The sequence below is a fragment of the Hyperoodon ampullatus genome (assembly GCF_949752795.1).
Source record: "Hyperoodon ampullatus genome assembly, chromosome: 3".
In the NCBI taxonomy this organism is placed as follows: domain Eukaryota; kingdom Metazoa; phylum Chordata; class Mammalia; order Artiodactyla; family Ziphiidae; genus Hyperoodon; species Hyperoodon ampullatus.
Genome location: NC_136916.1, coordinates 42,330,456 through 42,343,026, shown reverse-complemented (window position 1 = coordinate 42,343,026; position 12,571 = coordinate 42,330,456). Strand labels below are relative to the sequence as shown.

General features: G+C 36.7%; 1 protein-coding gene across 9 annotated transcripts in view; it reads left to right on the top strand.

The window, feature by feature from the left end:
• DMXL2 (Dmx like 2) overlaps positions 1–12,571 on the top strand; it is a gene marked incomplete at both ends in the record, with an annotated part of 175,883 nt that overhangs the window by 145,645 nt on the left and 17,667 nt on the right. For 5 of the 9 annotated variants that reach the window (XM_079701342.1, XM_079701341.1, XM_079701337.1 and 2 more), the window contains 6 exons: positions 1,502–2,580; positions 2,960–3,151; positions 5,139–5,215; positions 6,996–7,123; positions 8,964–9,212; positions 12,122–12,300. In XM_079701342.1, coding sequence (XP_079557468.1) covers positions 1,502–2,580; positions 2,960–3,151; positions 5,139–5,215; positions 6,996–7,123; positions 8,964–9,212; positions 12,122–12,300 — 1,904 coding nt within the window. Of the gene's footprint in view, positions 1–1,501; positions 2,581–2,959; positions 3,152–5,138; positions 5,216–6,992; positions 7,124–8,963; positions 9,213–12,121; positions 12,301–12,571 lie in introns of all 9 variants that reach the window. The other 4 variants (XM_079701338.1, XM_079701336.1, XM_079701334.1 and 1 more) reach the window with 1 other exon arrangement.

Here is a 12,571-nt window from a genome sequence, read left to right as displayed (position 1 = left end):
TTGTCCCTGGATCACGGGACCCTGGCAGTGGCAGGCTGCACAGGCTCCCGGGAGGGGAGGTGTGGAGAGTGACCTGTGCTTGCACACAGGCATCTTGGTGGCTGCAGAAGTAGCATTAGTGTCTCATGCCCGTCTCTGGGGTCCGTGCTGATAGCTGCGGCTCATGCCCATCTCTAGAGCTCGTTTAGGCAGTGCTCTGAATCCCCTCTTCTTGCACATCCTGAAACAGTGGTCTCTTGACTCTTAGGCAGTTCCGGACTTTTCCCTGGACTCCCTCCCGGCTAGCTGTGGCACACTAGCCCCTTTCAGGCTGTATTCATGCAGCCAACCCCAGTCCTCTCCCTGGGATCTGACCTCCGAAGCCCGGGGCCTCAGCTCCCAGACCCCGCCCGCCCCAGCGGGTGAGCAGAGAAGCCTCTCGGGCTGGTGAGTGCTGGTCGACACCGATCCTCTGTGCGGGAATCTCTCCGCTTTGCCCTCCGCACCCCTGTTGCTGCGCTCTCCTCCGCGGCTCCGAAGCTTCCCCCCTCGGGGCCACCCGCAGTCTCCACCCGCAAAGGGGCTTCCTTGTGTGTGGAAACCTTTCCTCCTTCACAGCTCCCTCTCAGAGGTGCAGGTCCCGTCCCTATTCTTTTGTCTCTGCTTTTTCTTTTTTGTTTTGCCCTTCCCAGGTACGTGGGGAGTTTCTTGCTATTTGGGAGGCCTGAGGTCTTCTGCCAGCGTTCAGTAGGTCTTCTGTAGGAGTTGTTCCACATGCACATGTATTTTTGATGTATTTGTGGGGAGGAAGGTGATCTCCACGTCTTACTCCTCCACCATCTTGAAGGTCTCCCTCTTTGCAGTTCTTTTTGTTTTGATAGTATATCCCACTAAGGATGTTCAGTCAATCTACTTATATTTTTTTAAATTACTTATTTTTAAGTCACTTTATAGTTCCTCTCTTGTGGTTATGCTACCAACTTGATACAAAGAATAATTTGTTTAATTTTGCTTTTGCTTTTATTGTGAATTTTTAAAAATTAATTTTAGAATTTATAAAATGTTGAAGTGGTTGAAATAAAAACAATAAAATCAAGGTATTTTCAGAGAAATCTAGCTTCTTTCCTTGTCTCTCTACCCTGTTCTTGCCTCCCTTTTTTAGGGGACCAATTGAAAAAAAATTGTGTGTTCTCCTTCCTTTTAAAAAAATATGTGTGTCTGTGTGTGTGTGTGTGAATGTGTGTATGTGTTCCCTCTTTACTTTCTTAGATAAAAGGTAGTTTAGTATATATACTTTTCTTCATCTTCTTCTACTTAATATATTCTGGATATCACTCCATAGCAAAACAGGGAAATTCTTTTTATTTTAGCTGTATTTTGTGGGTATATCATAGTTTAACTAATCCTAGGTTAATATTTAAGTGTCCTTTATTTTGAGGAAATGCTGACATATTTTATTCTTTTGTAATATAATTACAAGTTAACATAATACCTTGTGATTGTATCTGTTTGATTTCTATAGTTATCAAATCTTGTAACCCAGTGGTGTTTAGTTTCTACAACTACCTTCGAACTCATCCTTTGCTTATTCGAAGAAACCTTGCCTCCCCTGAAGGAACTTTGGCAACCTTAGGTCTCAAAACGGAGAAGAACTTTGTTGATAAAATTAATCTCATAGAAAGAAAATTATTCTTTACTACAGCAAATGCTCATTTTAAAGTTGGATGTCCTGTTTTAGCCTTGGAGGTACTCTCCAAAATTCCAAAAGTTACCAAAGTGTCTGCCTTACCTTCAGAAAAAGATCAGCCTGACTTCATTTCTAAAAAGACGGATGATGTACCTTCAGAATCAAAAACTCTAAGTGATGGTGATAGAAGTTCTGGAATTGATTGGTCAAACGTAACTTCATCACAGATTGACTGGAGTCAGCCAATAGTAAAAGTTGAAGAGGAACCTCTTACTCTTGATTGGGGTGAAGAGCACGATGGTGCCTTAGAAGAAGAGGAAGAAGATGCTGTCGGTTTAGTAATGAAAAGTACAGATGTCAGGGAAGAAGATAGACAAAAAGATCAGGAAGCCCCAGACCCTAATGTGTTATTGACTCCTCAGGAAGAGGATTGCCTTGAAGGTGATTCTGAAGTTGATGTGATTGCTGAACAACTAAAATTCAGAGCTTGTTTAAAGATCCTTATGACTGAACTAAGAACATTGGCTACAGGTTATGAAGTAGATGGTGGAAAACTCAGATTTCAACTCTATAGCTGGCTTGAAAAGGAAATTGCTGCCTTGCATGAGATATGTAATCATGAATCAGTTATTAAAGAATATGCCAGTAAAACATATTCCACAGTAGAGAGTGATATTATGGATCAGGAAGAAATGGTGGACAAACCAGATATTGGTTCCTATGAGTGGCACCAAATAGAAAGGCGGAGACTACAGGCTAAACGAGAGCATGCAGAAAGACGGAAGTTGTGGTTGCAGAAGAACCAAGATCTCCTCAGAGTGTTTCTTAGTTACTGTAGCCTTCATGGGGCCCAAGGTGGTGGTCTGGCCTCAGTAAGGATGGAACTCAAATTTTTGCTACAAGAATCACAGCAGGTATTGACTTTACTTTTGTTTTCAATCTTGGTTATTTTAATAATTTCAATAACTTTCATTTATAGTTGTAAAAGCTCTTTTTACTGGTTAATCTTAATGTGATTAGCTCCTCTATTCATAGGAGGCACATATTTACACTCTGCATGCGTCTTTTTAGACAAAAATTGAGAGCACAGCTGTGTCAAACTCATCTTTACATCTTCTGCATCTAAGCATAGGACCTGGTACGCAATCAATTTTTGTAGAATAAGTGAGCAAGCACATTAACATATTGCTTTTACTCAGATGTTTACTGCCAGTATTTTTATCATATAACTATTAATTGCTTTTTTTGTCCTTCATTTTAACTACGGAAAAAATAATCTCCTATCACTCACAGGAAACTACAGTGAAGCAGCTCCAGTCTCCACTACCACTGCCTACCACCCTACCTCTGCTTTCAGCAAGTATTGCTTCAACAAAAACAGTCATAGCTAATCCTGTATTGTACTTAAATAATCACATCCATGATATACTTTATACTATTGTTCAGATGAAAACACCACCTCATCCCAGTATTGAAGATGTGAAGGTAATGTAGAGTTTATGATCATTTGGTATTTTACACACTGAGAAGGTAAATGTGTTATACTTGTCTTCCAATTTGAACTTAGACGAAATATTTTACAGTACTCTTATCTGCTACCTTCTCAGTCTGATTAGTTCAAGACCATTTGTCCAATGAGTGTAATTTGAAAGTAAGCATTCTTGAAATTCTCCCATTTGCCACAGCTTGGATGGAGTTTAAGCTAAGTGAAGTAAGTCAGACAGAAAGAAAAATACCGTATGTTATCACTTATACGTGGAATCTAAAAAATGAAACAAATGACTGTATATAACAAAACAGAAACAGACTCCCAGACATAGAGAACAAACCAGTGGTTACCAAAGTGTGTGTGTGTGTTGGGGGGCACATTATGGGTAGGGAATTAAGAGATACAAACTACTAAGCATAAAATAGACAAGCAACAAGGATATATTGTACAGCTCAGGGAAATAGAGCCATTATTTTGTAATAACTTTAAAGGGGAGTATAATCTATAAAAATATTGAACCAATATGCTGAAATTAATATGATAGTTTCTTCTTACTTGTGGAAAAGTTATTATCTTCCTTTAAGACAGGCAAATACTTTTTTGGTAGTAAAATTCATTTTCTAGACAGTATTCTTGCCAAATATTCCTTTGGATTCTCCATCTCCTTTAAATGAATCAGTAAGTAGAAATATTTATAACTGTTTGCTTAGATGCCAGGATATTATGAAAATATAAGTGCAGGGGGGTATCTTTGAGGGAACCATGATTGATTAGAAATAGTCCCAGAGAAAGTACCCTCATTACTGTCTCCCTGATGACTGTGTTTTATTGGAGGCTGTGGAATAGTTTGGGGCAATTAGAGTTTTGGCAGAGTTACTACCCCAAATTAAAACTATATCCTATGCTGAAAACTTAAAAAATGGATAGATTCTAAGAAACAGTAGGGAGTGTGGCAGGATCTGGAGAGATGATCAGACTTTCACTGTGCTAGCCTAAGTGTATTTGTACTGTGCTTTTTCCAATTCCAGTGGCTGATGTCATTTCAGGTCCCCAGTATTTTTATTTTTAATTTTTTTGTTTGAAAGGCACATTCAATCTCTGGTAGTACATTCTTCTGAAGGACCCAAGGTTTACTGGTCATATCATCCTATTAGAGACTTCTAATCCATAGCATGAATTAATCTGTATCAGTATTTTAGCAGAGATTACTTAAATTATTTGATAGGTGAATATGGAAATGCAGAAAATGCATTCAATGCATATAACTCTAAGTAAACATTTCTAGTTCCTAGAAATTTGGATAAGCTTTCAAAAAGTATGAAACTATTTCTAAGATCCCTTCAAATTTTAAGATTGTGTGAGTCTCAAAATGTTGATTCAGTGTGGCATTGTAGGATGTGGTTTTTACATTATATTGATAATTTTTAAACTTTCAAAATTTAAAATTCTAAGACTGCATTACTTCTAAGTACTAAGTGGATTACTTGCTTTCTGGAAAAGTAACCATTTCAGACAGTGATTGATATACTTTATAAACATTTAATTCATTCTTACTGATAAGATCAAGTTTTTAGTTTCATCAAGGAGAAGTTTTCATAAGGCAACTTTAAATAAAAGCTCTGAAAATTCTCTTATTTTGGTTCTGCTTTTTTTGAGTATTACTACTTAAGCTATTCATTAGCAGGCTAGGACACAGTCCCAGCAATGTGAACGTTGGCACTTTGCTTAGGGCCTGCTAAGTGGCAGGCTCACAGTAATAAATATTTGATAAAGATGCATATGAATAATTAGCTTTGTTGTGAGCATGGATATTGAATTGGATGAGTTTTATTTTAGAAGCTTTAAGGTAGAGTTAGTAGTCTCATGTAGGACCTAGTTTTATTTATGATATTGCTAGTTTCCTGGGTATTTTCTGATTTTTAACATACTACTGCTGTGTAGAAATGTTAGTGCAAAATGTAACTGTGGCTGTTTTGGTTTTAGGTGCACACACTTCATTCACTAGCAGCATCACTTTCTGCATCAATTTACCAAGCATTATGTGACAGTCATAGCTACAGGTAAAAAAAAAAAAAAAATTACCCAAATAGTATTAATACAGCAAAAGCATTAGACTGTTCCAGAGTTATATTAAAGTTCTGCTTCCTAGGGACTGAAAAATCCTCAAATATGACCACCATGTGTACTTTAATAGATTAGAATGAGAAATAAAATAATTATTTGTTTAGTTTAGCTGTTACCTAGTAACAGCAGAAACATATAGAAAATGACAAATAGTAAAGGAAAATTATCATCACCATCTTTTTTTTTGTTTTCAAGAAAAGAAGTATTCACTATCCAAAGTAATTTATGATACAAAGTTTTCTTATTTTTTCCCCCTTAGGAACTATTCCTTTTAGCATTAGATTAGTTTCTGTTTATTTGGTTTTCAGTTGAGAGAGGAAGAACTTTTGAAAAATGAGAAAGTACATTCCTAACATTGAACTATTAAAATCAATTTTACTTACCCATTTCTGTATGTCTTTAGAAGTGATATCAATAGATGTAATGGTTTGAATTTTTGTTAAATGTCTAATTGCCTTCATCAGTGTATACTCTGTATTTTAATGACTAGGGCAGTATAAGTAGTAAGAAATTGAATCACTTGGAAAGATGACCTAGATTTTTTTTTTTTTTTTTTTTTTTTTTTTTTTTTTTTTTTTTGCGGTATGCGGGCCTCCCACTGTTGTGGCCTCTCCCGTTGCGGAGCACAGGCTCCGGATGCGCAGGCCCAGCGGCCACGGCTCACGGGCCCAGCCGCTCCGCGGCATGTGGGATCCCCCCAGACCGGGGCACGAACCCGCGTCTCCCGCACCGGCAGGTGGACTCGCAACCACTGCGCCACCAGGGAAGCCCAAGATGACCTAGATTTAAATGGATTATCTTAATAAATGAAAAGTTTGTAATATAAATAGAATCACATTAAATTTATATTACACATATATCTAGATTTTTTTCTTATAAATTCAGCAGCCTCTTGTGGGAAGATTTGTTATTGCATAGAGAATTACTCTCTCAAAATGGCCTGTTCTCTGATGTTAGCCTAATAAGGCCATGTCTAAGTAACTCCAAAAACTTGGAAATGTAAATAAGTGAAAAAGAGTTTGTTTGGTTGACTGTGGTCATCTTAATGATCTAAGACAACTTCTTGGATATCAGTCACTGCTTAAAATGGCGCCAGATAAGAATCCAAATAAATTTTGTTTAAATGTGTATTTTCTAGTTTTTAGGCTGTGATTGACTCTCCAGGGAGTCAGATTTATTTTCTTCTTTTGTACTTCCCCCACTCCATAAAGATGAGCAAAGTAAATATTTGGGCACATTTGGCTTTAGGACTAGGTATTTCTAAAATAGGATTCTTCAGATTTTAGTTGATGTTTTAATTCAGAGTTGAGCTTGCACAACTTTACAGAACTAAGAAATGCAACAAAATAGTGCCCTGAAACTTTCTGATATATCTTAGTACCATCAGTAGTCTCCTTACAGCGGACTTTAAAAAAAAAAATACAAATAAGTGAATATAGAAAAGATTTTTAAGTATTAAGTGGCATTTGGAAAAGGTTTTAATGACAAAATGTCATCTGCCTAAATAGAAAATTTAGTATTTTGTTTTAAAAAGCTATCGATAAATATTTGTAACTAATTTAAAGAACTTTCTGAAATAAGTTTTTATTAGAACAGTGAACTCAGTTTTAAGAGTTTTGTTTTTGTTACAGTTATCTAAAATAAATATGTATAGGGTATAATTGCTTGTTACCTCTATTAAGATGATAAATAACTGAACCTTATTTGTTTTAGCAGTCAGACAGAAGGGAACCAGTTTACAGGAATGGCTTATCAAGGGCTTCTTTTAAGTGATCGTCGAAGGCTAAGGACAGAAAGCATTGAAGAACATGCAACACCAAATTCTTCTCCTGCTCAATGGCCTGGTGAGAATTTGAGTGGTGGTTTTTTTTTGTTTGTTTTTTAGTCTTCTATTTGGGAACTCCTTTTTACAAAGCTACCAACTGGTTTCCTGATTGTTGTTGTTTGTGGATTTGGTGAATAGTTTTTTATTTGTTTGTTTTTGATAATGTTTTCTGCCATGGATTAGGAATTCTTAAGTACTGTAATGTTGTCTGAAGACTCAGAAAGTTAAGGCTTCAAAAACCAGCTGTGTTGACCAGCATAAAAAAGCAAGGTTTAACATCCTTCGCAAGGGTGAGCATGTCATGTTTCTTATCCTTAGACATCCCAAATTAGAACCTTAGAGAGCCAGTATCACAGAGCCTTTTTTCACAGATACATCAGAATACAGTTATTCTCAAGAGTGTAGATGTATGTTAGGAAAGGAGTGACCATTCTGTGGCACATATATCATGGTGTCTGCCAGTCCTCTTCCTCCGGTTGGCTCTTTCTCACTCTCCATATCAGTTATTTCAAACCTTCTCCATTCTCTTAATATACTTTCCTCGTCTGCCATGTCACTTAATTTTTGCTCTACTTGCTTTATAACTCTGTGGTTACATGTTAATGATCATTGTGAAGAGTGGCAGTAGTAGGAAGTGACAGACTTCAAGTGTGTATTTAAAATTCATTTATGCATAAGTTTCTCAAAACATATTGCTGTTGTTTTGACTTTTTATTGAAATAGTTTCAGACTTAACAAAAGTTTCAAAAATGGTACAAACAATTCTTGTGTAACCTTCACCCAGATTCCCCAAACAGTGAAATTTTACCATACTTACTTTGTCATTCACTCCTCCTCTCTCACTCACTCACTTATTGTGTGTCTGTGTGAAAATATACTTTTTTCTGAAATATTTGAGGGTAAGTTGCAGACATGATGCCCCTTTACATCTAAGTGTATCAGTTTATCTTTCCTAAAAACAGACATTCTCTTATTGTACATAACGATAGCACTGTTATCAAATTCAGCATCTTAATATTGATACAATACTGCTCTCTAATCTATAGATATTTTGACAGTTTCACCTGTTGTCCCACTAAGGTCTTCCATGTAACATTTAGTTGTATTGTCTCATGAATCTCCTCTAATATGTATTCCTCCTTCTTTCTTTGTCTCTCATGACATTGACACTTTTGAAGAGTACTAGCCAATTACTTTTTAGAATGTCCCTCCATTTGGGTTTTTCTGATGTCTTCTTAATATTAGATTCAGGTTATGAAGAGAGATTGTACCCTTCTCAGTGTAACATGATGCCACTTGGTCCCATTACTGGTGCCATTAACTTTGATCACTTTGTATGGTAGTTTCTGCCAGATTTCTCCTTTGTAAAGTTACTTTCTTTTCCTTTGCAGTTAGTGAGTATCTTTTGAAGAGAATGTTTGAGATTGTGTAAAATATCACACTTTTACACACTAATTATACCATCCAGTGATGACTCCTGACTGAATCAGATATTACTGATATTACTGGGATTACTAGATGGTGATTTTCTAATTCTATCCCTCCTTCTACGTATTAGTTGAAATTGTTCTGTAAGGAAGAGCTTTCTCTTCTCTTCTTTTAATTTATTTATTCACTCATGTATTATATCAGTAGGGATGAATGGATTCTTATTTTATTCTATAGCTTATAAACCATTCCTATCATTTATTTTGTTGCTCAAATTATGGATATATATATATATCTCCATGTGTATATATTCACACTATATATAGAGTATAATATAGATATATAATTTTGGTTAAACTGCAAATTTGGATTTTTTTTCCTTCTGGAGCTTTATGCTGATATACTTCTTATAATACTATATACCCTTACAGGTGTGAGTTCACTTATTAATCTCTTGAGTTCAGCCCAAGATGAAGACCAGCCAAAATTGAACATTTTGTTGTGTGAAGCTGTTGTTGCTGTGTACTTAAGTTTATTGATACATGCTCTTGCCACAAATTCCTCCAATGAATTATTTCGACTTGCAGCCCACCCATTAAACAATCGAATGTGGGCTGCTGTTTTTGGGGGAGGTGTAAAACTTGTTGTGAAACCTCAAAGACAATCCGAAAATATTTCAGGTAAGATAAATTTGATACCAATAATGTATGTAAATGTAAATAGTTTCCAATGTAAAAGTAAAATGTTTAAAAATTTTTTATTTTGAAAATCACTGATGTTTAAGGTATAATCACTCTTGTTAGGGTAATAAATAACTAAACTCATGTTAGAATAAAGAATATAGTTTCAGTTTAACATTTTTTGGTAAACCAGGACAAATTTGAGGAGGATAAAAAAGAAAAAAGGAAAGGTAATGGTAAGCGAGGAGACAATGTTAAGGAATAAGGTCATGGAAAAAGGATAGTTTTTAATTAGAGAAAGAAGATTTAAATAAATCCTCATAATCTTTACAGAGTATACCAGTAGTTGGCTTCAGATTAAGTTTATGGTCATAGACAAGAAGGCTGTTCCAATCATTCACATGGTTTTTAAATTCCATTTTCTGTCCTCTTTTCTTATGGACCAAAATAGATTTTTTAGCCCTCTTTTTAAGATGGTAGGATGGTAAGATATAGACTGATGCCATGGGAAAGGTTTACACCTTGGCGCTGAAACACAGAAATTGTCCGTCTTAATTCGTCCTTAGAAATGGTCATATTACAGATGAGGAGTTAGTGGCACAGAGAGTTTAAATGGCACAGGTTCTAACCTGTGTCTTTACTGCCCAAGATCACATCAGATGGATAGGTTCCTACGTAAGTCAGAGTAAGGTAGGCAGTCTTATCGACTTGTGTTGTCTCCACTCCCACTGCATGTGGATGACTCTTATATCTCCATCTTCCTACCTACTTGTAGTCCACTGTAAATTTAAAAGTTTTCCTCCCAAATCACTTCTTTTCTCTTCCTGAGTTTTCTATTATTTTTTCATGGTAGGTAATACATTCATCAAATCATCATGCTTAAACCTCTGAGTACGTATTCATGTTTGCATTTACTTACACCTGCTCTATGCCAGGCTTTTGGGGTATGGGAGTGAACGAAACAGACAAATCCCTTACCTTCATGAAGCTTACATCCAGTAGAGGTAAACACAATAAATTAACAAGTGATAGTATTTCAGGTATGGGAAGAACTACGATAAAAATAAAACAGAGTGACTGGACAGAGAATGATGAGGGAAAGAGGATGGGAACAGTTTAGTTAGGATGATCAGAAGACACATTTCTGATTAGATAGCATTTGAGCAGAGTCCAAAGGAAGTTGGGAATCAGATCGTGCTGATATCTGGGGCCAGAGCATTTCAGGCAGACGGAGCAGTGAGTGCAAAAGTCATGAGGTAGGACTAGTTTGACCTTTTCCAGGAACTACAGTGGAGGCCAGAATGGCTATCCTGATCCAGGGGAGTGTGGTCAGAGATGAGGTAAGATAAGCAACTGGGGCCAAGGTCATTGAGGGTTTCATGGGTCATGTAAAACTATCGTTGTTGTTCTAAAGAAAGATAGGAAACTATTGGAGGGTTTTAAGCAGAGGAGTGACATAATCTGATTTAGGTTTTCAAAAGACCCACTCTAACTGCTATGTGGAGAATAGACTGTGAAAGAATAAAAGTAGGGAGCCCATGTGGGAGGCTCTGGGAATAGCCCACTTAAAAGGTAATTGTGGATTACCATCAAGAGTGAATGGATAAACAAAATGTGGTATATAAGTACAATGGAGTGTGATTCAGCTGTAAAAAAAGAATGAAGTATTAACACATGCTATATAGCTAGCATGAACCTCAAAAATATTATGCTGAGTGAAAGAAGCCAGGCACAAAAAGTCACACATTGCATGCTTCCATTTATATGAAATATTCAGAATAGGTAAAGCCATAGAGACAGAAGGCATACTGGTGGTTGCAGTGGTCTAGAGGGAGGGAGGAATGGGGAATGACTGCTTAATGGGTATAGGGTTTTCATTTGGGGTAGTGAGAATGCTTTGCAGCTAGATAGGGATGGTGGTTGCACAACAGTGTGAATGTACTAAATGCCACTGAATTGTACGCTTTAAAATGGTTAATTTTATGTAAATTTCACCTCAGTTAAAAAAAGATAAAAGTGGTTTAGCCTAGTGATGGACAGAGTGAAAAGTGGTCATATTCATCAAAGAGAACTTAAGATAGAATTATCATTTTCTGTGACGGGGAGCTTCAGAAGAGGACCAGGTTGACTTCTTTCTGGTTCTCTCATATCCAATTAGTTCTGAATCCTTTTGATATTTCTTTTATGTATTTCTCATATCTAACACTTCCCCTAGGTCTTTACCACCCACCATACTAGTTCAGGTCCTTCTTGTGTCAGATTCTTCCACCTTCCTCTCTAATTGATCCTGCAGACTATATCTCATCATGTGCCTAATTCAAGACACTTTCATGAGAATTGCCCGTAGGATGAGCTCCCAGCTTCCTATCCACAGGCTTGTCCCACCCCTAACTCCAGACTGTCGTTGTTATTCCCCTCCCTGACACCTGTCTAGCAAAAGAAGTTTACTCCTCATTTAGCCAAACCTTTGGTCATTCATTTCTGGTGTCAGCTTCCTCTTTTCACAATGAGCTTCTGCTTTTCTTTTAAGGCATGCTTTACATCCTACATATTCATTCAATGAATCTTTCTTGAACAACACAGCCAGAAATAATCACTCAAGCACTCTCTGTACTATTTGTTGAATATATCATTTATTTAAAACACTGTATATAGAATCGCTTGAATTCCTATTCTATATAGCACATAGGCTGCTTCATTGCAAGTTAATCTTTTATACTCTATCCTCATCTGCATCTCTGCCATGATTGGCAGAAACTGATGCAGTAACTAGAAAAGTTTAGAAGCACAGTTGTAAGTAATTTAGTCTACACTAAAAGCATGGCAAGAGTAGGATGAAAAGAAAGGTTAACTCTTTGAATTAATAATGGAAAATAAGGCCAGTTTTTTTTTTTTCTATCCTTATTCAGCACCTCCTGTTCCTTCTGAAGACATAGATAAACACCGCAGGAGGTTTAACATGCGAATGCTGGTTCCTGGAAGACCTGTAAAGGATGCTACCCCACCACCAGTGCCTGCAGAAAGACCATCTTACAAAGAAAAGTTTATTCCTCCTGAACTCAGTATGTGGGATTATTTTGTTGCAAAGGTAAGGGGCGTGAGGAATGCAAGCTTTATGTGTGTCTGTTTTATTAACTCTTATGTTTGCATCACATAGGAATGACGGGGCAGCTTCTGGGTTGAATCACCATAGTTTAGACATTAATCTCTCAACTCCAGAAGCTGAATAATCATTCAAGAATGATCAGATACTTGAAATGGACCAGACAAATTAAAATCATATGGGACTTAGGTATAAACCAAAAGTTAGTTTATTAACATATAATCAGCATCATCCTTTTCTAGGGACTGGAATACCT